The 22,537-nt window shown below is 42.7% G+C and overlaps 1 protein-coding gene across 1 annotated transcript in view; it reads left to right on the forward strand.

The window, feature by feature from the left end:
• The window catches only part of VPS16 (VPS16 core subunit of CORVET and HOPS complexes), an 879,114-nt gene that overhangs the window by 81,623 nt on the left and 774,954 nt on the right, over positions 1-22,537 (forward strand). The window contains exon 4 of the mRNA XM_075319712.1: positions 9,758-9,886. Within this exon, the coding sequence (XP_075175827.1) occupies positions 9,758-9,886 (129 nt within the window). The remainder of the gene's footprint in view (positions 1-9,757; positions 9,887-22,537) is intronic.

Below are 22,537 nucleotides of genomic sequence, written 5' to 3' on the forward strand. Positions count from 1 at the left end.
AAGCCATGCAGAGAGTAAACAAACACACAGATCACACACACATAGACATCACAGACACAGAACACAGACACAGACACATATAGAAAACAAAGAACGTGGGCTCCGCTGTATATTTACCGTCCAGCCGAGGTAAGCACACAGCGGCGGCACGGTATTCTCAGGCTGGGGAGGGAGAGGGGCAGGGTTAATGTCCCCCACCTCACTCCCCCTCCCGCAGCCGAGACTATCAGCCGCAACTGCCCCGGCACTGTCGCATGCATTATGCGGCAGCACCGGCGTGTCCCCGGCTCTTCCTGCCGCCGTGTAGCAGTGGCAGCAGGGTAATACAAGGGGTTAATGGTGGTGGATCACTGCCATTAACTCCAGGCTTGATCATGGCAGCGTCTATGTGACAGCTGACATGATCAACCCGTAAGTAAAGTGAATAAAACACAGACACCGAAAAATCCTTTATTTTAAATAAAACAAACAAGCCTCGTTCACCATTTTATTAACCCCTGCCGCACCAAAGCTCCGGCGTAATCCACAGCTCCGACGTCCTGCGCTGCTTACATCCAGCCGCGACTGTCACAGACACAGCGCTGAATGAATGCAGCAGACAGCAGAGGTAATTACCGGTCATTTCCCACGGCCGGTAATGTGAACTCACTGCCGACCGTGGGAAATGCAGCGATCTGTCCTCTATCTAGCTATCTATCCCTCTGTCTGTCTGTCTGTCTATCTATCCCTCTATCTATTCTTCTGTCTATCTATCTACTACCTCAGAATTAAATGACTTTTTTTTTTTTCTTTCAATGTGCTTTATTGCATTGAATGCAATAAAGCACATCCCAACCTGCACGCGGCAAAACCGCGGCAATACCGCGAACAATACCGCGGTGAAACCGCAGCAAACCGCGGCAAACCGCATGCGGTTTTCGCGTGCGGTTTGCCGCGGTTTTTTACCGCGAGTGCGGTAATTTTTGAGAGCATGCGGAATTTTCTCAAGAAAATTCCATTTCCCAGTGCGCACATAGCCTTAGACATCCGAAGCTGCCAGCTCTGCACACCCAGGGGAAGAAAGTGTGTGTGAGTGTGTGTGAGTGTGTGTGTGTGTGTGTGTGAGTGTGTGTGAGTGTGTGTGTGTGTGTGTGTGTGTGTGTGTGTGTGTGTGTGTGTGTGTGTGTGTGTGTGTGTGTGTGTGTGTGTGTGTGTGTGTGAGTGTGTGTGAGTGTGTGTGAGTGTGTGTGTGAGTGTGTGTGTGAGTGTGTGTGAGTGTGTGTGAGTGTGTGTGTGTGTGTGTGAGTGTGTGTGTGAGTGTGTGTGTGAGTGTGTGTGTGAGTGTGTGTGTGTGTGTGTGTGAGTGTGTGTATAGTGTGAGTGTGAGTGTGTGTACAGAAATTATGATTATTAGCCGGCGCAACATGTGAAAAAAATAATTGGGGAAAAAAAAGTGACGGGGTGATGAGGTTGCTTTTTTCCCTCTTGCCTAGTCTGTGTGTCGTCCGTATCATCCGCAAACCGCATATGACCGGATCCTGTGGATTAAATGTGCAGCGCATGCAACCGTTATTTTACCGGATCCTTCTGCAGCGGGAAACAGAATTTATCGGCCGACGCTGGAGTCAGCTGACTCCTGATCTCACAGCCCGCACACGCTGCAATGGCTGCAGGTGGGCTCATTCACATGACCGTTCCGTTTGTCCTGGTCAGTTCCTGTTTTTTTGCGGCCCCACAGACAGGACCATCTTTTCAATGTCTTTTGTGTAGGATCGGATGGCACATGGTAGCACTTCCATGTGCATCCGATCCTACAAAAAATAAAACAAATCGGATGCTGTATGTTCGCTCCGTTATTATGGAACATGTTTTATTCTGTTCCGTAATAACGAACTGTGACTCAATACAAGTCAATGGGTCCGCAAAATTCCCGGAAGCAACACGGAAGCACTTCCGTGTGACTTCCGTCGTGTGCCCGTGCAGTCAGTGTCCCGCTCCAGCCCCAGCCCCGCGGCTGCCCGCTCAGCAGTGTCAGCAGCTGCCCGCACTGCAGTGTCAGCAGCCACGGGGATGACAAGCGCTACCGTCATGAGGTTAGTAAGTTCATTACATACGGTGATGAAGTCCTGCCCTCCTGACGTCAGCGGTCGTCACTGCCTTCTATGCCCGCCGCTTGTCACATCACCTCTCGCTGTCGACCCGAGACTGTGTGACTAGTGGTGACGTCACGGGCCGCTCGCGTTACTTGGTTTGTGAAGGCGGCGGTCATTGAACTCGGTGACAGCGCTGCTGTCAGGAGTTCAGCGATCATCGCAGGTAATATACCTCGCTAACCTCCTGATAGCAGCACTCGTCATGCCCTGCAGTGACCTGGGCTGACCTATTGATGTTAGCTCAGGTCACTGCGCGGCTCTCCCAGCAAATAGGGAACATTCTGTTCTTCATTGACTGGGACATTGACTATGGTATGGATCATCGTGGGACCCCCTTGTATTACACCAGACCTAGATTTCTTTTTCTTTCCAATAAATTGGTGAAAGATGGAATGTGTTGGAGAGTGTTTTTCCAAATAAAAATGTTTGTTGTTTTTTTTTTTTATTATTTTTTTTTTTTATTACTGCCTGGGTTTGTGATGTCTGGTATCTGATACACGCCTGACATCACTAACCCCAGGGCTTGATGCCAGGTGACATTACACATCTGGTATTAACCCCATATATTACCCCGTTTGCCACCACACCAGGGCAACGGGATGAGCTGGGAAAAGCACCAGGACTGGCACATCTAATGGATGCGCTACTTCTGGGGCGGCTGCAGCCTGCAATTTTTAGGCTGGGGAGTGTCCAATAACAGTGAACCTCCCTAGTCTGAGAATACCAGACCACAGCTGTCCGCTTTACCTTGTCTGGTGATCCAATTTCGGGGGGACCCCGTGTTTTTTGTTTTAAATTATTTATTTAAAATAACAGTGTGGGGTGCCCTCTGTTTTGGATTACCAGCCAAGGTGAAGCTGCCAGCTGTGGTTTGCAGGCTGCAGCCGTTTGCTTTACCCTAGCTGGCTACAAAAGATAGGGGGACCGCATGTCTTTTTTTTATTATTTATTTATTTTTTGGCTAAATACAAGACTAAGCACCTTAGTGCCACATGAAAGTCACAAAAGGGTGCCAGCTTAGAATATGCAGGGAGGTGGGACATTATATATGTTTTTCTCATCTATCTATCTATCTATCTATCTATCTATCTATCTATCTATCTATCCATCCCTCCATTCATTCATCCCTCTATGTCTCTATATCTATCTATCTATCTATCGATCTATCCATCTCTATATCTACTCCTCTATTTATCTTTCTTGCTGCTTCCATTTTTTGCGGTCCGCAAAAAAAACCGGAAGGCACGCAGCTGTCACACGGATGCCACACGGATGCATCCGTGAAAAAAAAGGACCGTTTTTTGCGGCAAAAACGGAACGGTCATGTGAATGTAGCCTTAACAGCAGTCACTGCCTGCTGCCGATCACATGTGACCGTGTGCGGGCTGTGTGTACAGGAGTTCAGCTGAGTTCAGATCAGCAGACTCGAGTGTCGGATGATTAGGCTGGGGCCACACGGGGATTACTGCGATCCCCTCGCATTACACTCTGCTCACGCTCAGTACAGCAGAGCTGAGTGTCATGCGTGTGTCCCTGCGACTGAGGTCCGACTGTGCGAGCAGACCGCAGCTGCGGGGGGCGGTCCGGCACTCGAGGGGTGGGCCAGCACTGAGGAGGGGTGGGAGGGATTTCTCTCCCTCTCTCCTCCGTAGTCCACCGATGTACCGCAAGTGCAGTGCGATTTTTCTCACCCCATACACTTGAATGGGTAAAAGAGAGAGTCTTGCATTACAATTGCAGCATGCTGCGATTGTTTTCTCTGTCCAATTAGGGCTGAGAAAATAATCACTCATGTGCGCTGACACACAGGCTAATATTGGTCCGAGTGGAATGCGATTTTTTTTTTTTTTTTTTTTTTTTTTTTTTTTTTTTAAATTAAAAATAAAAAAACAAACAAAAAATCACATTGTTTGTGGGCTCCTGCTGCATTTTCTATTGCTAAGGGTAACCCAAGCAGCTACTGGCTGCGAACCCCCGCTGCTTGGTGTTACTTTCACTGGCAATAGAAATCCAGGGAAGCATTTTTTTTTTTTTAATACAGGTTTTTGCCTGAAAACGTTTTTAAAAAAATTACGTGGGCTTCGCCATATTTTTTTGTACGCTAGCCAGGTCTAGCAGGCAGGTACCTGAATAGGATAACTGAAGTGAGCACTAATATATATATATGAGTGCAAGCCAAAAATACATACTATATATAAGAATAAGGCTGCACATCAAACTTAGATAATGGTATAATGCCTCAAGCATATGGAAAAATGTTGGAATATACAATGAAAAATGCTACTTGCTAATTTGAACATGTGAATAATGAATTGCATACCTGCTATGAATATTAGGAAAAAGGAGATATTTAGCAATCGCATTGATCAATGTAACTGAGCCCCAAAACCTCGTCAAGGTACATCTCTATATTGGGGTCCCTAGCTCTGTGACCCTAACTGTGTGTCATCTCATTGCAATTAAAAACTGCTATGGGTGGAGAGGGGTAACTAAGGACTTTCTTATATAGGAGATGGAAAAAACATGGCCGAAAGGGGCGGAGCTGTGTTCACATTCAGAAAAAAAACTACATATAACTGAATAGGATAACTGAAGTGAGCACTAATATATATATATGAGTGCAAGCCAAAAATACATACTATATATAAGAATAAGGCTGCACATCAAACTTAGATAATGGTATAATGCCTCAAGCATATGGAAAAATGTTGGAATATACAATGAAAAATGCTACTTGCTAATTTGAACATGTGAATAATGAATTGCATACCTGCTATGAATATTAGGAAAAAGGAGATATTTAGCAATCGCATTGATCAATGTAACTGAGCCCCAAAACCTCGTCAATATAGAGATGTACCTTGACGAGGTTTTGGGGCTCAGTTACATTGATCAATGCGATTGCTAAATATCTCCTTTTTCCTAATATTCATAGCAGGTATGCAATTCATTATTCACATGTTCAAATTAGCAAGTAGCATTTTTCATTGTATATTCCAACATTTTTCCATATGCTTGAGGCATTATACCATTATCTAAGTTTGATGTGCAGCCTTATTCTTATATATAGTATGTATTTTTGGCTTGCACTCATATATATATATTAGTGCTCACTTCAGTTATCCTATTCAGTTATATGTAGTTTTTTTTCTGAATGTGAACACAGCTCCGCCCCTTTCGGCCATGTTTTTTCCATCTCCTATATAAGAAAGTCCTTAGTTACCCCTCTCCACCCATAGCAGTTTTTAATTGCAATGAGATGACACACAGTTAGGGTCACAGAGCTAGGGACCCCAATATAGAGATGTACCTTGACGAGGTTTTGGGGCTCAGTTACATTGATCAATGCGATTGCTAAATATCTCCTTTTTCCTAATATTCATAGCAGGTATGCAATTCATTATTCACATGTTCAAATTAGCAAGTAGCATTTTTCATTGTATATTCCAACATTTTTCCATATGCTTGAGGCATTATACCATTATCTAAGTTTGATGTGCAGCCTTATTCTTATATATAGTATGTATTTTTGGCTTGCACTCATATATATATATTAGTGCTCACTTCAGTTATCCTATTCAGTTATATGTAGTTTTTTTTCTGAATGTGAACACAGCTCCGCCCCTTTCGGCCATGTTTTTTCCATCTCCTATATAAGAAAGTCCTTAGTTACCCCTCTCCACCCATAGCAGTTTTTAATTGCAATGAGATGACACACAGTTAGGGTCACAGAGCTAGGGACCCCAATATAGAGATGTACCTTGACGAGGTTTTGGGGCTCAGTTACATTGATCAATGCGATTGCTAAATATCTCCTTTTTCCTAATATTCATAGCAGGTATGCAATTCATTATTCACATGTTCAAATTAGCAAGTAGCATTTTTCATTGTATATTCCAACATTTTTCCATATGCTTGAGGCATTATACCATTATCTAAGTTTGATGTGCAGCCTTATTCTTATATATAGTATGTATTTTTGGCTTGCACTCATATATATATATATTAGTGCTCACTTCAGTTATCCTATTCAGTTATATGTAGTTTTTTTTCTGAATGTGAACACAGCTCCGCCCCTTTCGGCCATGTTTTTTCCATCTCCTATATAAGAAAGTCCTTAGTTACCCCTCTCCACCCATAGCAGTTTTTAATTGCAATGAGATGACACACAGTTAGGGTCACAGAGCTAGGGACCCCAATATAGAGATGTACCTTGACGAGGTTTTGGGGCTCAGTTACATTGATCAATGCGATTGCTAAATATCTCCTTTTTCCTAATATTCATAGCAGGTATGCAATTCATTATTCACATGTTCAAATTAGCAAGTAGCATTTTTCATTGTATATTCCAACATTTTTCCATATGCTTGAGGCATTATACCATTATCTAAGTTTGATGTGCAGCCTTATTCTTATATATAGTATGTATTTTTGGCTTGCACTCATATATATATATTAGTGCTCACTTCAGTTATCCTATTCAGTTATATGTAGTTTTTTTTCTGAATGTGAACACAGCTCCGCCCCTTTCGGCCATGTTTTTTCCATCTCCTATATAAGAAAGTCCTTAGTTACCCCTCTCCACCCATAGCAGTTTTTAATTGCAATGAGATGACACACAGTTAGGGTCACAGAGCTAGGGACCCCAATATAGAGATGTACCTTGACGAGGTTTTGGGGCTCAGTTACATTGATCAATGCGATTGCTAAATATCTCCTTTTTCCTAATATTCATAGCAGGTATGCAATTCATTATTCACATGTTCAAATTAGCAAGTAGCATTTTTCATTGTATATTCCAACATTTTTCCATATGCTTGAGGCATTATACCATTATCTAAGTTTGATGTGCAGCCTTATTCTTATATATAGTATGTATTTTTGGCTTGCACTCATATATATATATTAGTGCTCACTTCAGTTATCCTATTCAGTTATATGTAGTTTTTTTTTTCTGAATGTGAACACAGCTCCGCCCCTTTCGGCCATGTTTTTTCCATCTTCTATATAAGAAAGTCCTTAGTTACCTCTCTCCACCCATAGCAGTTTTTAATTGCAATGAGATGACACACAGTTAGGGTCACAGAGCTAGGGACCCCAATATAGATATGTACCTTGACGAGGTTTTGGGGCTCAGTTACATTGATCAATGCGATTGCTAAATATCTCCTTTTTCCTAATATTCATAGCAGGTATGCAATTCATTATTCACATGTTCAAATTAGCAAGTAGCATTTTTCATTGTATATTCCAACATTTTTCCATATGCTTGAGGCATTATACCATTATCTAAGTTTGATGTGCAGCCTTATTCTTATATATAGTATGTATTTTTGGCTTGCACTCATATATATATATTAGTGCTCACTTCAGTTATCCTATTCAGTTATATGTAGTTTTTTTTCTGAATGTGAACACAGCTCCGCCCCTTTCGGCCATGTTTTTTCCATCTCCTATATAAGAAAGTCCTTAGTTACCCCTCTCCACCCATAGCAGTTTTTAATTGCAATGAGATGACACACAGTTAGGGTCACAGAGCTAGGGACCCCAATATAGAGATGTACCTTGACGAGGTTTTGGGGCTCAGTTACATTGATCAATGCGATTGCTAAATATCTCCTTTTTCCTAATATTCATAGCAGGTATGCAATTCATTATTCACATGTTCAAATTAGCAAGTAGCATTTTTCATTGTATATTCCAACATTTTTCCATATGCTTGAGGCATTATACCATTATCTAAGTTTGATGTGCAGCCTTATTCTTATATATAGCAGGCAGGTACGGCTGCCCCCAACCCCCAGCTGCCTATTTGTACCCGGCTGGGAACCAAAAATATAGAGCCCTTTTTTTTTTTCTCATGAATTTCATGAAATAATTAAAAAAAAAAAAAAAAAAAATGATGTGGGCTTCGCCGAATTTTTGAGTCCAGCCAGGTACAACTAGGCAGCTGAGGATTGGAATCCGCAGTGCAGGGTGCCCAAACTTTCTGGGGCCCCCGCTGCGAATTGCAGTCTACAGCCGCCCCAGAAAATGGCGCTTTCATAGAAGCGCCATCTTCTGGCGCTGTATCCAACTCTTCCAGTGACCCTGGTGGCAGGTGGCACGCTGGGTAATAAGGGGTTAATACCAGCTATGTTTTACCAGCTGGTATAAAGCCCGAAATTCTTAATGTCAGGCCAAGTTTGACCTGGCCATTAAGAATTTCCAATAAAGGGTTTAAATAAAAAAAAAAACACTACAAAGAGAAAAATACTTTATTAGAAATAAATACACACAGTAGGGACTCCATATTTATTACTCCCTCCACAATGGAGAGATTTCTGTACTGACCATGCCAGGAGAGAGCGAGGGGGGGAGGAAGAGGGAGCGGGGGAGGAAGAGAGAGCGGGGGAGGAAGAGAGAGCGGGGGAGGAAGAGAGAGCGGGGGAGGAAGAGAGAGCGAGGGGGGGGGGAGAGGGCGAGGGGGGGGAGAGAGGGCGAGGGGGAGAAGAGAGGGCGAGGGGGTGGGGAGAGGGGGGGGAAGAAAAGTGGGGGGGAGAGAAGAGAGTGGGGAAAGGAGAGGGGAGGCAGAGGTGCTCTGTCACCAACTGTCTCCACTCTGTGACTTGTGGTGCAGGTGACAGAGTGCAGACAGTTGGTCCCATGCAGCAGGACAGTTGGTCCCATGCAGCAGGACAGTTGGTCCCATGCAGCAGGACAGTTGGTCCCATGCAGCAGGACAGTTGGTCCCATGCAGCAGGACAGTTGGTCCCATGCAGCAGGACAGGTGGTCCCATGCAGCAGGACAGGTGGTCCCATGCAGCAGGACAGGTGGTCCCATGCAGCAGGACAGGTGGTCCCATGCAGCAGGACAGGTGGTCCCATGCAGCAGGACAGGTGGTCCCATGCAGCAGGACAGGTGGCAGAGCACAGCGGGGACATGCCTGTCACTGTCTTGCTGCATCCTGCAGTGCTGCTGGGAGGAGCAGATGATCACACTGCCCGACACGGCCGCTCTACTGACATCGCAGCAGAGCGGGCGGGTGGAGAGTGTGATCAGATACTTACGTGCAGGGGGGGATTTCAGCTCAAGAACCCCCCCTGTACTGCACACTGGCGCCCCGTGCCTCACCATCTGCAGGACGCTTAGCCGGCTCCACACTGACGTCCTCCGGCTCCTCCCCTCGATGCTGTGCTGTGACGTGCGGTAGTCACCGCCCACAGCCCTGTCACTCAATCTGAGTGGTGCCAGCCTTCTCTGACGTACCCGACAAATTTGAGAGCCCGGAACTTGCCGGGACGTAAAAGGATACTGGCGGCCACAGCTCCAGGGGGTCATGTGACAGGCACTGAGCGTGCAGGATAGCGCCGCTCAGTGCCAGAAATGGAAACAGAAGCCAATGGAGAAAACGCCTAGAATGGTAAGTAGAACTCCTACAGAAAATAAAAAAAAATGGGTGAACCACCCCTTTAAGTTTTTGTAGTTTTTTGGGTTTATTTTTAAGACAAATATTGCAATGCTACATGCAATGGGTGTATTGTAGTTGCTAACGTTTTCCAGCTTTGCTAAAACAAACAAACAAAAGCCCCCAAACCATCGTATTTCTCTGATATTTCAAATACATATTTTGTGTTTTTTACAGTGGAAAAGTGGGCAAGTTGTTCACCTTGGATGGACTGTTTCTGAAGACCTAATCTGCATTCAAGAAGATGGAACTGTGTTACTATATGACATATTTTGTGCATTTAAGCGTACCTTCAGCATGGGAAATGTAAGTAAATATGCAGTGTTTTCAAAGTAACTAACAAATCATATACCATATTTTTCGCTTTATAAGATGCACCTGATTATAAGACGCACCCCCAAATTTGGTGAAGGAATAGAGAATTTTTTAATAAATGGGGTACGTCTTATAATGCCAGTGTCCGTCTAACAAATCATATAGGGTATATGTACCTCATAGCCCACCCATCCTAAAATTAGCCCGCTTAATCTGGATATGGCCACCTTATATTGAATATAGCCCCCTTGTGCTGCCACACATCCCCCAGTGATGCCACTTGTCCCCTATGGCTGGCACACGGCCCCTATGGCTAGCACACGGCCCCCTGTGGCTGGCGCACAGCCCCCACAGTGATACTATATGTCCCCTATGGCTGGCACACGTCCCCTATGGCTGGCACACGTCCCCTATGGCTGGCACACGTCCCCTATGGCTGGCACACGTCCCCTATGGCTGGCACACGTCCCCCAGTGATGCCACACGTCCCCTATGGCTGGCACACGTCCCCTATGGCTGGCACACGGGCCCCCTGTGGCTGACACACGGGCCCCCTGTGGCTGGCACACGGGCCCCCTGTGGCTGGCACACGGGCCCCCTGTGGCTGGCACACGGGCCCCCTGTGGCTGGCACACGGGCCCCCTGTGGCTGGCACACGGGCCCCCTGTGGCTGGCACACGGGCCCCCTGTGGCTGGCACACGGGCCCCCTGTGGCTGGCACACGGGCCCCCTGTGGCTGGCACACGGGCCCCCTGTGGCTGGCACACGGGCCCCCTGTGGCTGGCACACGGGCCCCCTGTGGCTGGCACACATCACCCTGTGTTAGATATCGCCCCCATGCTACTGCTTTTAGTAAAATAAACTCTTTCCTTACCTTCTCCAGCACTGTCTTCCCTCGAGTCTCCCTCCGTGGGGTTGAGCTTCTCCTGTCTCCTGCACTTCCTAGTTCCTGGTTCTCGGTGCGGTCATGTGATCGTCACAGCAGAGAGATATCTCTTCGTGCCTGATCACAGCAGCAGGAGGGAGACCGGGGAGACACGCAAGAGGAGGTAAGTAAAGCGTTTTTTTATTTTACTATGGGCAGCAGCATGGGGGCCATAGCTAACACAGGGGTGCATGTGCTATCAAAGGGAGCACAGGCAGATATAATATGCGCCGCTCCCCCAGCCCATCGCCGCGGTGCTGTTTCAGCACCACGGTGATGGACAGCGGCTGTGCATATTATATGAGCGGGAGCAGGAGATCTCTTGCTGTAGCCTTCCCCAGCTCACCAGCCTCTTCCAGCCTACCTCAGCCTCCAGCACGGCTTCAGAGCGGCCCCCACCTCCCCTGGACCCTGCAGTATATAATCCGTATATTCGGATTATAAGACGCACCCCCTACTTTCCCCCAAAATTTGGGGGAACAAAAGTGTGTCTTATAAAGCGAAAAATACGGTAATTTGTATGTTTCCAGAAACACAACATTTCACGCCCTAGAAACCTTTCATGGGTCTAGAAAAAAATAGGTGCCACGATTTTTTTAACAGATTTTTGAGGGTGCTGAGTTAAAAATCCCATTACTTTTGATGAATTGGTTCTTGTTTTTGAGATAATTGATATCCATGACAATAATGCATTCCCCCAATTCGACGTCTGTGTGATAACAAGTGCTATAGCTTTTGGTCTGTCTTTTGACTCTAACAATCTTAGGTAATAAAATATCCCATATAATTATTTTGTATTTCAATTTGTAGTCCTACAGTGCTGATTTACAAAGATTGGCTGATGACTGGTTCATGCAGCCTTTATCTATCCCCCCATTTTTTGGAGATGGCAGGACTGTAGTTGTAGATAAGCACTTGATCCTTTTGTAACCCCCATCTCACTCAATTGTAGACTGTAAGCTCTTACAAACAGGGTTGTCTTTTTATTTTTGCTTTTAATTATTGTATCTTCTATAACTCTAATTTATGTTTACATATGAACCTCTGAATTGTGAAGTGCTGCGGAACATGTTGGTGCTCTAGAAATGTTATTATTGCTGTACAAGTGACTTTTTGAATTCAGGATTCTATTGTGAATTTGCTGAAAAAAGAAGTCAGATACAGTAAAAGTTTGTTAACTCAATCTTGGTTTATACCCAAATGTTCTGTCTTAAGTAAATAAATAAATACATATAAAACTTATGACTTCATCAAGAAGAGCCTGCATCAACAATCCTGATGTATTTTGCTACATCTGTAGAGAGTACATTGTTGAAAAACAAAGAAGAAATATCACAGACTTAATACGTAGAGTGGCTTATTTTGAGCCACACATGGTTTGCAAAACATGTGTGGAGCACCTACGACATGTGGAGCACCTACGACAGTGGACAACGTCTGAGTGCTTGCAATCATAGACCCTATCTGCGGGTCAATATTGTGGTAAAAATATAAGTAAAAAAAATGGCATAGGGTCCCTTCGGATTATGATACCCAGCAAAGATAAAGCATACGGCTATGGGCTGCAGCCCCCAGCTGTGCACCTATCTTGGCTGTGTATGAAAATAAAAGGAACCACATGCGGCTTTTTTTTTTTCTTTTTTTTAAAAAATTCCTTAAATTAATGTAAAAAAAGAAACACGCGACATGCGGTCCCCCCCAATTTCGATACTTAGCCATGATAAAGCCTCACAGCTGCGGGCTAGGATTGGCGCATACATTAGATGTTACAATCCCGGAACTTTACCCAGCGTAATAAGGGGTTAATAACAGTCCACAGCTGCCATTAAGCCCTAGACTAATAATGGGAGGAGTCTATGTGCCCCCCCCATTGCTAATCTATAAGTGACAAGAAATGAACACCAACATTTAAAAAATCCTTTATTTCAAATAATATCTAAAAAAAACCCCAAAAAAACCCCCACCCTGTTTCACCGATTTATTAAACCCCAAAACACCCAGGTCCGATGTAATCCACATGAGGTCCCACGACAATTCCATCTCTGTTATATCTGAAGGCACAGCGTGCAGCCATACAATGTGACTGCACACTGTGAGCTTCAAGTAGAGACTGAGTCGCAGTTATAAGCAGCAATTGGGAAGAGCCCGGTAAGTGTCTATCAAATCTAATAGATGCAATAATTCTGGGCGGCTGCAGGCTGCTATTTTTAGGCTGAGGGGGTCCCAATAAGCATAGGTCTCCCCAGCCTGAGAATACCAGCCCCATGCTGACGGGTTTTATCTTGGCTGGGTATCAAAAGTAGGAGGGACCGTGTGCTGTATTTGGTGTTGTGTTTTGGGGGGTTTTTTTTTAGTTTTTTTTTTAACAACTTCACCTTCGGGCATTCTTCGTTTTTGTTGTTTGCTACCCTTCTTCTTCAGAGCTGTAACTTTTATTTTCCATCAATCTTGCATTATGAGGACTTGTTTTTTGTGACGAGTTGTACTTTTAAATGAAACCATGAGTTTTCTCATATAGTGTACTGGAAAATAGCAAACAAATTCCAGTTGCGCAAAAATGCAAAAAAGTGAATTTGCATAATTGTTTTTGGGGTATTTTATTCAGTATATGGGATAACTGATGATGTCTGTATGATGCCTCAGGTTGGTACGAATTTGTAGATTCCAAACATGTATAGGTTTACTTTTGTCTAAAAGGGTAAAAAAATCAGAAGTTTGTCCCAAAAAAGGCGCACTTTTTGCGCCATATCCCGCTACCCGTAGCATTCTCATTTTTTGTGATATGGGATTCAGTGATGGCTGATTTTTTTGGGTCTTGAGCTGACTGTTTTAATGGTACCATTTTTGTGCAGATTCTATGATTTGATCGCCTGGTATTGCATTTTGTGCAAAATTTGTATACTGTCTTTATAACAGGGGAAAGGGGAAACATAAAATGAGGTGTAGCAAGCATTGAAATTACTTATTTTACCATTTTTGTCATTTTTTAACAAACAATAGGCTTTGGATATAATTTGAAAGGCAACATTAAAAAAATAAATAAATAAAAATATACAACTCCCAGATTCCTAACAACTATTACTATGCAAAAGAAACCTATAATTTTAAACAACCAAAAAACGTAATTTTGGTGTTTGGAATTTTTTTGCACTAAATTTATCGAGCAGGTTATTTAATTTTATGTTTTGATATATCTGGCATTTCTGATCTCGGTGATACCAAATGTGTATATTTTTCATTTTTTTTAACCCTTTAATTTTCAATAGAAAGGAAAAATCCAGCTCACCGATCAGACCTGCTGCAGCATTGATACGTCCTGTGCTCGGAGTGGTGCGGCCACCAATAGCAAATTTAGAAGAAAAATCCAGCGCTTGGTATAAATTTTAAAAGTCCATCTTTTTATTTAGAATTCATTAAAATCCAGCAGGTGAAGTACCATCACAAGAAACCATATAGAAGCAGAACGCGTTTCGACGCTCAGGTCTTAATCATGTTCTGTTCATGATTAAGACCTGAGCGTCGAAACACGTTGTTCTGCTTCTGTATGGTTCCTTGTGATGGTACTTGACCTGCTGGATTTTAATGAATTCTAAATAAAAAGATGGACTTTTAAAATTTATACCCAGCGCTGGATTTTTCTTCTAAATTTCATTTTCAATGGGGCGAATGGGGGGGTGACTTGAACTTTTTTAGGTTATTATTTTCTAAAACTTTTTTTTTTACTATTTTATTTTATTAGTTCCCCTAGGGGACTATAGGGATCAGCAGTCTGATTGCGGATTCATTTTTCCTGATCAGAGCAGCACAGCTCTGATCAGCAGAAATGCAGCGTTATTGTTACAGAGGCTGCTCTGCCGGCTGTAACAGGAACTACGTCATGATAGTGAGAGGAGTCTTCACATGACCCTGCGCTACCGTTGGAACCATTGGCTCCCCATGATCGTGTCACTGCCTCTGATGCCGGCAGTGAAAGGCATGTTCCCTGCTTTGGGCATTTAAATTGCACTGTCACATTTTGAACTGGCTGTGGACGGGGGAAGCAGTGAATATGGATGAGCAATATTGATCAGCCCTGGAACAAGAATGAGCAGCCTTTAAGCAGTTACAGCCATGACAGAGACTCTGTAATTATAGTGCACCTTCCCTAATCCCCCTATCCCTTCTACAATCATTTTAGTGTTTAAAAAAAGGTTAATTTTTTTATTAGCTGCAAGGTTGTCAGTTACAGAAAGTGAAAATGGACCTCAGAATTTTTTGAGCAATTTCTCCTGAACGTGGTGATGCCCCATTGTGCAAAAATAGTGTGAGTCCTTTTCAGTCCAATAACTCACCAAAATCCACAACTGGACCTGCTTTGGAGGTACAAAATGGGCCCTCTTAGCACTTGGGCCCCTGTATAGCCGCACAGGATGATATGCTCTGTATATCATCAGAAACTACGGTTTGTCTTCACGGCGTAGCTGAGCAGGAAGGAGCACTATTCAATTTTTTTAATACAGATTTTGCAAGAATAGTTTCCCGATGACATTTGCAGAGCCCCTAAGGTATCAGAACAGCAGAAATAAAACAAAAGTGACCCAATTGTAGAAATTGCACCTCAAATAATTTTCCGGCTGCAGCGACTATTTTGTAGCATTTGTTCCACACTTTTTGTGCTGAATTACAAATATGGCAGTTTAGTGCCCATCCATTGTGCCCCCATATATTGTAGCACCCCCCCATACATTGTGCTCAGCTTCTGCTTCTGGAGACGCACACCCCTCTAAATGTTCAGTGTGCTCTCCCCACTAAAATAATGCCACACCTGGCCACTTACTGCGGTTTAGGCATAGGGGCAAAGAAGGAGGGGGCATTTAGATTTGGGAGCGCAGATTTCACTGTATTTGATTTGGGGAGTGGAAGCCATATTGCTTTTCCAGAGTCTTTTGTTGTGCAAATAATGTGGGTCTTCCCTATATTTCCTGCGACAGATGATGGACCTGAGTGGCGGCTGGTTTTCTGGGGGTAAGTTAGGGATTTTATTGGTAACATTTTGAGGTACAGAACATTTTTTGTTCGCTTTCAGTATAAGGCTGCAATCACATTCTTGTGTTTTTGCTCGGAGTCTCCATGTAAATCTCACGAAAATGTGATTCAGACCAGAGTTCAAAGTGGCTTCATCTACCTAATTGTATCAAATGGTTGCAATAGGGTTTTGTCTGATTTGTGTTTTGTTTGTTTTTTTTTCTTTGTGTTATTTTCACGGAAACCCCGAAGTAAGCTCTACATGAAGAGCGCAGGATAACTGTCAGTGGAGCCTTATTGTGATTTTTGAGAGGTAAAATGAAGAAATAGTCGTCAGTACACGATTATCGTATATACTAGAGTATAAGCAGAGTTTTTCAGCCCATTTTCTTTATGCGGAATACACCCCCACGGACTTATACTCAAGTGAGGGTCCCACAAAAAATGATTTCCTGTTCGTTCCCACCGTGTCCTTATCTGCTTCTTGCAGACTGCATGAATATAAATGTAGAACAAAAATGGGTTTAAATACCGCGCCAAACCACAGGAATGCGAAAAGTGAAAGTAAATCCCTTATATTTCCACAGGTCTACGCGTTTCAGGGACATATCAGTCCCGTTCTTCAGGACAATGTACAGGAAATATTATAGCACACATGGAGCCGCAGGCTCCTATATATATGTATCTAAAACAGCCACGTCTTCACTTGCTACATCATCCTCCTTGTGACATGTAAGCATGTGAGGTAATCAATAAAGTTGTACAAAGAAAAGACAAAAAAAAAGGGAGAGAGAAGAGGAAAGAAAAAAAGAGAAAAGAAGAAACTAAAAAAAGGGGAATGAGGCGCACACTGACTTTGCTTTTTGTGAATCCAGAAACAAAAAGGGGAAGAAAGGAGAAATTATGAGTGTATATGTGAGGAAAAATAAATAAAAAGGATTGATGTTGTTTATTGTTTTAATAAAAGGAATTAAACCTAATAAAAAATATATAAAAAAAGAAATATTTTAATTGTGTTTCATTTTTTGTGTTTTAATTGTTTTTGTATTTTTATATATTTATTTGTTTTTTTATATATTTGTATTATTTATATTTCATGTGAACATGATTCTTCTCGGGAGAAGATGAATAGGAAACCAATTTGTGAAGTAGTGAAGGGAAAAAAAATGCGGGTGGAAAATCAATTTTACTTGATTAGATTTTATTTGAATTTATCATGCTTTGAGGAAAGAAAAATGCGTTATTTGATTCCAAAAGAAAAGTGGCTGGACAGACGATTGCAATGGGAGAGCAGTGCTTGTATAAAAACAAGCACTCCCGATTAAGAAAGAGAAGTGAAGTGAAAGGCGCCTACGCGAGGGGTTATTTAGGTTTAATACCGTGGGAAAAAAACTAAGTGCGCTTGTGCAAGGGGTTGATTTAAGTTTGACACTGTGGGGAATTTTTATTTTAATATTATCATGTTAATCATGAAGAAGAGAAAAGATACTTTAATAGTTTCAAAGGGGAAGTGACTGAATAAACTGTTACGGGGAGAGAAAAGCGCTTGTATTGAGCGAGCGCTCCTGATTACAAATGGGAAACAAAGTGAAGGGCGCCTGCGCGAAGGGTTATAGAAGTTCAATACCGTGGGAAAAAAGGAAGTGCGCTTGTGCAAAGAGGTGATTCAGGTTTAATATCATGGGGAAAAGCTGCGGGCGCTTATGCAGAGAAAAAAAGGAAAGGATTTGAAAGATTTTTTTTTTTATACAACCTGCGTTATTTATGAAAGTTATGTGGGCAAGAAAGAAATGGAATTACACTGAAAACAAAGTCAGCAAAATTAAACTCCATTGTTTTAATGCCGGTGGAAGTTTCTGGAGCTGTAGGTACCGAAGGAGGGGAAGGAACAACGGAGGAGCAGAAGTAGGAAACTTTCGTTATATTAGGAACTCTATCATAGTTAAATTGAGAATGTGTAGGTAAAAACAGGGTGGCTATTTGAGGGGATAATAAAAATCCATAAAGAGAATAAATAGTGTAGACCCGAAAAAAAGGGGGGGGGGACGGACAAGGGGGTTTAAGGTACAGGGAATAAATAAAAATGAAAAGTGCAGTTTAATTGAAAAAAAGAATGATTTAAAAGTATAATTTTACTAATTAAAACTCAATAAGAAATAAATAATAAAAATTAATGAATAATTAATAAAATGATGTTACAGAGGCATAGTAAAAACATATAAAATGGTATACAATCTGAAAATACATTCTAGAACACATGTTGATAAAAATAAAAGGAGGATAAAAAAATAAGAAATAATATTAAAATAAAAATTCCCCACAGTGTCAAACTTAAATCAACCCCTTGCACAAGCGCACTTAGTTTTTTTCCCACGGTTTTAAACTTGAGTAACCCCTCGCGCAGGCGCCTTTCACTTCTCTTAATCGGGAGCGCTTGTTTTTATACAAGCGCTGCTCTCCCGTTGCAACAGTCTGTCCAGCCACATTTCTTTTGGAATCAAATAACGCATTTTTCTTTCCTCAAAACATGATAAAATCAAATTAAATTGATTTTCCACCCGAATTTTTTTTCCCTCCACTACTTCACAAATTGGTTTCCTATTCATCTTCTCCCGAGAAGAATCATGTTCACATGAAATATAAACAATAGAAATATATAAATAAACAAATATATAAAAATAAATACAAAATACAATTAAAATATTTATTTTTTTATATATTTATTAGGTTCAATTCCTTTTATTAAAACAATAAACAACATCAATCCTTTTTATTTATTTTTCCTCACATATACACTCATAATTTCTCCTTTTTTCCCCTTTTTTTTTCTGGATTCACAAAAGGCAAAGTCAGTGTGCGCCTCATTCCCCTTTTTTTTTTTTACTTCTTTTCTCTTTTTTTCTTTCCTCTTCTCTCTCCCTTTTTTTGTCTTTTCTTTTTCTTTGTACAATTTTATTGATTAACTCACATGCTTACGTGTCACAAGGAGGATGACGTAGAAAGTGTAGACGAGGCTGTTTTAGATACATATATAGGAGCCTGCGGCTCCATGTGTGCTATAATATTGTACATTGTCCTGAAGAAGGGGACTGATATGTCTCTGAAACGCGTAGACCTGTGGAAATAAAAGGGATTTACTTTCATTCTTCGCATTCCTGTGGTTTGGCGTGGTATTTAAACCCATTTTTCTTCTAAATTTATATTCATCTCATCATCACGGGACCGCTGCCTTCCATGTTACTTCTATGTTGATCAAGGGGTTGTGATTGGCACAACCTGACAAGATGAGTGTCTTTCTAGCATTCACCCCACACCAGTTTACCGGATAAGACCCTATTTGCGCCTTTTTTCCCCACAGTTTGCCTTTATTTCTTGCAGACCGCAGGCAATGCACGGAGTCGCCGCTGCTGTCTGCTGTCATGACTTTACTGCAGTTGAATGCTTTGCGATGGCGCCACAAAGCATTCAACTGCTGTAATGCACTGACAGCAGCGCCGGCCCTGTGCATCAGACGCGGTCATGAAAGGAGTCTTATGTATCTGCAGTCCGCAAGAAGCACCCCTCCATGATCGCCTCCTATTCATGGGGCCTTTTCGGTTGTCAGTGCTTTACTGCAGCTGAATGCTTTGCGGCGAAGCCGCAAAGTATTCAATTGCAGTAAAGCCATGGCAGCAGTCTGCATCAGCGGTCCCATGCACCGGACACGAACATTGAAGGGTCTTTGTGCCGGTGTTGTGCAAGAAACAGGTAAGAGAACACCGCAGGAACATTGGACAGGTGAGAATAATTGTTTATTTTGTGTGTGTGTGTGTGTATGTGTGTAAAGAACGGCATAAGGGGACAAGAAGGGGACTGGAATGAGGACATTACTAGAGGGCCCAAGGAAGGGTCACAAGGATGGGGACATTTCTACAAGGTGGGTGACAAAGATGGGCACAGTACAGTCATGGACGACGTCGGCACCCGGCACACCTGGCCCTAAGTCGCCGGGGGACCCATTCACAGTGAGGAGTGGTGTACTGCCAATTGTAGAGGCCACGTCACCGCTAGTCAGGGGAGCCCAGTGCAGTGCCCACGCTGTCACTGCCCCCCCCCCCCCCTCCCCAGCTGAGGATCGCACTTAAATTGTATAAGCATCGCAGTTGCCGATACAATTGAAAGCAATGATGAGATCGAGTGGCGAGCTGCCTCTCATCATTCTCCCGCTGTCTGTCTGCGCTATTACAACTCAGCAGCGGAGCGTGATGACGTCAACACTGCGTGCCGGCAGTGCGTGCTGAGAGGTCAGAGCGACAGAGCAGTGAACACGCTGAGGAGATTGGACAGCGGGGGGACAAGCAGGAAGTTAGTATGTATTCAATCACGGTGGCCAGAGGGCTGTGGGGGCTGCATGGTGCTGAATTGTTGGGCCTGTATGGTGCTGCATTGTGGGGGCTGCATTGTGGGGGCTGCATGGTGCTATATTGTGGAGGCTGCATGGTGCTATATTGTGGAGGCTGCATGGTGCTACATTGTGTGGGGGCTGCTTGGTGCTACTTTGGGGGGCTGCACGGTGCTACATTGTGGGTGCTGCACAACGCTATATTGTGGGGGCTGCACAACGCTATATTGTGGGGGCTGCATAATGCTAAATTATGTTGCTGCATAACGCTATATTATGAGGCTGCATATTGCTATATTATGGGGGCTGCATGACACTAATTATGGGAGATACATAACTCTATATTATGGGGGATACATATCGCTATATTATGGGGACTGCATATCGCTATATTATGGGGGCTGCATAACGCTATATTGTGGGGCTGCATAACGCTATATTGAGAGGGCTGCATAACGCTATATTGAGAGGGCTGCATAACGCTATATTGAAAGGGCTGCATAACGCTATATTGAGAGGGCTGCATAACACTATATTGAGAGGGCTGCATAACACTATATAGAGGAATATGGGGGCAGCATACTACTATACCCCCAGAGTTATGTCTGTTAATGATGACGACCAAGACAGCCCATCACAGATAAATGCCCAGGAGGAGCTGGATAGCAGACAAGCAGAGGAGGTGAATGAGGCTGTTGCTGGCTTCCCAATATTAGAAATATCTCTAATGCGTCTGTGTGTGCATGTATGATGTGTATCTATGTATGTCAGTGTGTATATCTTTGTTTAGATTTATGTCTATATGTGTCTTTGTGAATTTCTCTTTAAATATGTATGTATTCCTCTACAAGGGGGGACAGGGATGGGCACATTACAAGGGGGGACAGGGATGGGCACATTACATTTTATTGGGATCTATTTTTTTATTTTTGAAATTTACCATTACCTGCTGCATTTCCCACCCTAGGCTTATACTCGAGTCAATAAGTTTTCCCAGTATTTTGTGGTAAAATTAGGGCCCTCGGCTTATACTTGGGTCGGCTTATACTCTAGTATATATGGTAGTTCTTATTTTTGCATGGTGCAGTATTGGTGGTAGAATGGATTTATTCTGCTTGTCATTGCAATACAAGATTTATTTAGGTTTTTCTATGTTCTGCTTCTGTCACAAAGTAACATTTTTTATTTTTTTGTAATTGTTTTTTCCGTCACAATATTCGGAGCTGTAAATTTTTTTTTTTTTTTTTTTTTGGAGAAGAGGGCTGTTTTTGCGCTACAAGTTTGAGATTTCTTTGGTACCATTTTGGGGAACACAACATTTTTGATCACTTTTTATTCAGATTTTTCAGGTAAAGGATGAACAAAAAACAGCAATTTACTTATTGGTTGGGGCTTTTTTTATTACATTTTTTGTGCAGTAAAAGTGATAAGAAAAGGGGAGGGTAGAAGGCATCAGCTCAAATATAAGAAGGGATCTCCACAGACACTTAAAGTAGACATATAATAAAGAAGGGAAAAAAAGTGTCATAAAAGCGGCATCACAAAAGTATGATTTTTATTGTACAAGAAAATACAAACATCCCAATAAAAGGGCAAAAAACACCAAGAAAGTTAAAAACACTTAAAATCCATAGTGGAAGATCCGTAACACCCAAAGTTCTGGTAAATAAGCATCCAATGAAAGTACTTTGCACCTAAATCATAGTAAGCAGGCAATAGCAAAAAAAATAATATACACAGGTTGTTATAGCAGCAGAAAGTACAAAGCCAGTAGAACCAATGAAATACACAGCAATATAGACTAACACTCCAGAAGGTATAGGGACATGTGCAAGATTAGCTAAATAGATATATAAAACAACAATAAATAAATACTCTAGACAATCTGCACAGAATATGACCTAATTAGTATGGTGTATATCAGTGGGAAAGATAAAGCATCCTATAAAGCCAGAAAAAATGCATACTGTATTTTTCGGACTATAAGACGCACCGGACTTTAAGACGCACCCTGGTTTTACAGGAGGAAAATAAAACTTAAAGCAAAAAAATGTGGTCATGACACACTGTTATGGGGCGAGGATCTGCTGCTGCCACTGTTATGGGAGTAATGTCCCCAAATTCTCTACTAAGGTACCCCATCCTGGTAATGATCCTCCTGCCTTGTATATGATCCTGCTATAAACCCCCATCCTGCTCATATACCCCCATCCTGCTCATATACCCCCATCCTGCTCATATACCCCCATCCTGCTCATATACCCCCATCCTGCTCATATACCCCCATCCTGCTCATATACCCCTATCCTGCTCATATACCAGCATCCTGCTC

This window comes from Anomaloglossus baeobatrachus, chromosome 7, assembly GCF_048569485.1.
Source record: "Anomaloglossus baeobatrachus isolate aAnoBae1 chromosome 7, aAnoBae1.hap1, whole genome shotgun sequence".
NCBI classification, from domain to species: Eukaryota; Metazoa; Chordata; class Amphibia; order Anura; family Aromobatidae; genus Anomaloglossus; species Anomaloglossus baeobatrachus.